This window comes from Plasmodium gallinaceum (genome assembly GCF_900005855.1).
Source record: "Plasmodium gallinaceum strain 8A genome assembly, contig: PGAL8A_v1_141, whole genome shotgun sequence".
Taxonomy (NCBI): Eukaryota; Apicomplexa; class Aconoidasida; order Haemosporida; family Plasmodiidae; genus Plasmodium; species Plasmodium gallinaceum.
The window spans coordinates 716,179-720,781 of NW_021628302.1; the positions used below are offsets into that span (position 1 = coordinate 716,179).

The window sequence follows — 4,603 nt, forward strand, 5'->3', positions numbered from 1 at the left end:
AAAAAAAAAAAAAAAAAAAAATGGTAAATTGTTGTATTTTATATAACTATTTTAAATATTAAATTTTAATGTATGCAATTTTTTTTTTTTTTTTACTTTTTATTTAGAATTATTCAAAATCGCTAGTAATAATTAAAAAGTTTCAAAAAGGAATTTTTTAATTACCACGTTTAATAAAATAAAAAAGAAAATTGATATGTTTCTAATAAGACAACTTATTTTATGATTAAATGTATAGAATGTTATAAGAATATATAACATTATTAGTAGTAAAAATTTGTTATTTATATTTTTTTTTTATTAATAAATATTTAATTTTTATTTTAAATTATAATATAAATTATATAATATATATATTAAAAGTTAGTTCATATAAACGATATTTATAATAAATTATTTATTTTATGTATTTTTAATTTTTTCTTTTGTAATTTACATATGCAATAAATGCTGTTTATGTCAAGAAAAATATATATATATATATATATATATTTATACATTAAATAATTAACATATTAATTTTTTTTTTTTTTTTTTTTTTTTTTTGTGCATACTAATATAAGTATGAATATATGTTTATTTTAATTTGTTTTTTTATTTAAGTATATATATGTATATATATATATATAATTTTTTTTTTTTGTTAAAATGTCTGAAGATACACACGCTTATCATGGAAACATTAAAGATGGATTATTTCATGGATATGGTGTTTTAATTTATTCAAAAAATGAAAAATATGAAGGGGACTTTGTGTATGGAAAAAGAGAAGGGAAAGGAAAATTCACTTATGCTGATGGTGCAACATATGAAGGAGAGTGGATAGATGACAAAATTCATGGAAAGGGAATAGCAAAATTTATAAGTGGTAATGTATATGAAGGAGAATGGGAAAATGGAAAAATTAATGGTTTTGGAATTTTAAGTTACAACAATGGTGATATATATGAAGGAGAATGGCTAGATGGTAAAATGCATGGTAGAGGGACATATACGTATGAAGATGGTGATGTATATATAGGAGAATGGAAGAATGATAAAAGGCATGGAAAAGGATGTGTAAAATATAAGGGAAATGAAAACAAAATAGCAGAGACATATGAAGGAGATTGGGTTGAAGGAAAAATGCAAGGAAAAGGAATTTATACTTTTGCCGATGGAGGAATATATGAAGGAGATTGGATAGATGGTAAAATGGAAGGAAAAGGGATATACAAATATTTAAACGGAAATGTATATGAAGGAGAATGGTCTAATGACATGAAAAATGGGTATGGTGTATTAACATACGTAAATGGGGAGAAGTATGAAGGATATTGGAAAAATGATAAAGTTCATGGAAAAGGAACATTAACATATAGCAAAGGAGATAAATATATAGGAGGATGGAAGTATGCTAAAAAATGCGGAGAAGGGGAATTAATTTATGCATCTGGTGATAGATTTAAAGGAGAATGGAAAAATGATCAAGCTAATGGATTTGGTATTCTTCTTTATGCAAATGGAAATAAATATGAAGGAGAATGGATTGATGATCAGAGGCACGGATATGGAACATTTTCCTGCAAAGAAGATGGATCTGTTTATTCTGGTTATTTTGCATATAACAGAAGAGAAGGAAAAGGAACATTGACATTTGTTAATGGAAATATTCTTGAAGGAATTTGGAATTTGGGTGTTTTAACAAAAGTAACTAATTTTAAATTAAGTCCATCTTCTCCGTGGAATGATGCAGATTTATAAATTAATAAAAAAATATATGTATAGAATATATTATATATATATATATATATATCAGTAAAAATACTTATAAAAATCTTATTTGATGATAGACCATAAAAACTATATTAAAATCCTTAATAAATATATTTAAATATAAATAAATATTTTGATAAAATATATATTATATTTAACATTTTAAGAATACTCAAAAAGTAAAATTCTTGAAATTTCCTAAATATATCTTATTCATATAAAACATGAAATTTATATTTAATATATAGGAACACATTTATTTTAAATAATTATAGTGAAAGATGTAATTGGGATAAAAAAAAAAAAAAAAATGAAAATAAAAAAGTCTATTAGAACAAATTTAGCATGATGTATATATGTATTTAATAAGTTTATTTGTTAAAAATAATAATTTATAAATGTGTAAATTTCGTTTGTTATATTTTTCATTATTATATTTAATATATCACTAAAAAGCTTGTTTTTAACTAATTTTTTAGTTTACTCTTCAATTTTAGTATTTTTTTAATATTCTTTTTTTAATTTTTTTTTTCTTATTTCCATTTTTGTCCTCTTATTTTTTAGATTTTTGGTTTTTTTTTTTTTTTCAGATTCTAAATTTTTGCTTTTTTATTTTTTTATTTTTTTTATATAAATTTTTTTTTTTTTTTTTCATTTAACTTTTAATTATGAGCATTTTATTTAAAATAAAAAAAATTGTTCATATTTCTCCTTTCAAGTTAACAAAGAAAAAAATAAAATAATAATAAAAAATATATTATGAAATATTCTCAAATATAAATACTTTTTTCAATAGTGAAATTAAGAGGATTAATCTTACCGTAGAATCAAAATTTTTGTTTTTTTTTTTTTCACATATTGCACAACTTTTGACAGAATGAATATAACTAAAAATGAAGAAATTTCATTGAATAAAGGGAAAATAATTAATATGGAAATGATTTTAGGCGATATATTTGATGAATTAATATATGATTTTAAAAAAAAATTCATAGAAAAAATATTTCCATTAATTGATAAAATAAAAAATGATGCTTTCATAATGAAAGTCAATGAAAATAGGAATAAAATTAACATTATTCAAGAACATGAGAAGAATAAAAAAGAATGTAAATTATATAATGAAAGTATTTTAGATGTATATTTAAAAAGTTTTACAGATGATAATAAAAAAAAATTACTGGAAAAATTGCAGAAAGAAAAAAATGAAGAGGACATTAACAAAATATATAGAAAAATAAATTATGAAAATGACCTAAACGGAAGGGTAGAATTCCTAAATTCATTGGAAAGTGAGAGTTCAAATGTTAGTACTCAAGAAAAGGAAATAAAAAAGAAAGGATCTTTTAAAACAAAAAATGAATTAAATAGTAAATTAGATAAGGAAATAAATAATAAATCAGAAGAAAGTATGGAAAACATTAATTATTCATCATCTACTTCTGATTATAAGCATAAACATAAGAATATTAATCTTAATGAAAGCATAATTCAACCTATAAATTCAAATAAATTAAACAATATTGAAAATTTAAATACATTTAGCCAAAATAATAAAAAAAATAAAAAAAATTATTCTAATATAAAAAATGAATATAATGTTAAAAATATGAATTCGGAAAGGTTTTTTGATGAAAATGAAAATTATTTTCATTATCATAATGATAGAATAAACTTAAATTACCATAAAACATCTCCTGATAAAATAATAAAAAATAATGAAGTAAAAATGGAAAATAACTATAAGGATGAACAAATTGAGAAGTTAAAAACAATTTTTAATTCAAAATCTTTTTTAGGGAACAGAAATAATAAAATAAATTTGAATGAAAAATATGAAGAATTAGATAAAATATGTGAAGAAAAAGCTGAAGACAGTAACTCAAAATTATCCTCAAATAAATTAGAAAATTATAACATGAAAAATTATTTAGATGATGAATTAAAAGAAAAGAAAGATTTGAACAATTGTAATGAACATGAATTATTTTGTAGTAAAAATGGAATGCAAAATAAAAAAATAAATGAATCAAAAAAATGCGAACATTTATTTTTTGAAGTTATCAGAGGAAAAAGGAGGAAGAATTTAAAGGGATTTGAATGCGAAGACTGCAAACTATTTTATAATGAATTATACTTAGAAAATCCTAAATCTGAAATACTAAAAAAAGATAGAAGAAAAGATGAATTTCTACTAAATGGAGAAAAAAAAATGAAAATAGAAGTTCATAATGATACTCTTAAAGAAATTTCAATCAAAAACAGTAATAAAAAAAGAGAACTTGAGGAAGAAATTTATAATCATTCTATGAATAATAATGAAAAAAAAATTAATAAAAACAATGATACACTAAATAAAAAATATAATAATAATATTCCCCATAAAAACGATGAGACATATTATAATTATACTTCTAATGATAGTTTTGATAGTTATAAATACAATGATAATTATTCAAATGGAAGAAATAAAAATTATAATTTAATAAAAGAAAGAATAAAAAAAGAAAGTAATAGAAAAGAAAAAGAAAAAAAGAAAATGGTTCAATCTTTTTCACGCCATAGATATCATAGTAAGGTTAATGATTCACCACAAAATTTCTGGGAATTTGATTTTTTCAAATAAGTATAATATGTAAATTATCTTTTTTGTAATAATACCAAAGCAGTATCATAATTTTTTTTTTTTTTTTTTTTTGTTATTTATTTACTTAATTATTAATATATTTTACATCTCTATTATATTTAAATTTTATTTATATAAATCTTTCATTTTAGATTATTTATATTTTAATAATCATATTTTAATAATTGTCTAAAATATACAATTTAAATACATAAGAATATT

The 4,603-nt window shown here is 19.9% G+C and overlaps 2 protein-coding genes across 2 annotated transcripts; both read left to right on the forward strand.

Annotated features, from left to right (window-relative positions):
* Positions 1-648: 648 nt before the first annotated feature.
* Positions 649-1,743, forward strand: MORN1 (MORN repeat-containing protein 1; the record flags this gene model as incomplete). Its single annotated transcript, XM_028673702.1, has 1 exon — positions 649-1,743. One exon carries the CDS (start codon positions 649-651, stop codon positions 1,741-1,743), a length of 1,095 nt encoding a protein of 364 aa, XP_028530128.1.
* Positions 1,744-2,632: 889 nt separating this feature from the next.
* PGAL8A_00490600 (conserved Plasmodium protein, unknown function) lies at positions 2,633-4,381 on the forward strand (the record flags this gene model as incomplete). The annotated part of the gene is made up of 1 exon (XM_028673703.1): positions 2,633-4,381. One exon carries the CDS (start codon positions 2,633-2,635, stop codon positions 4,379-4,381), a length of 1,749 nt encoding a protein of 582 aa, XP_028530129.1.
* Between the last annotated feature and the right edge of the window lie 222 nt (positions 4,382-4,603).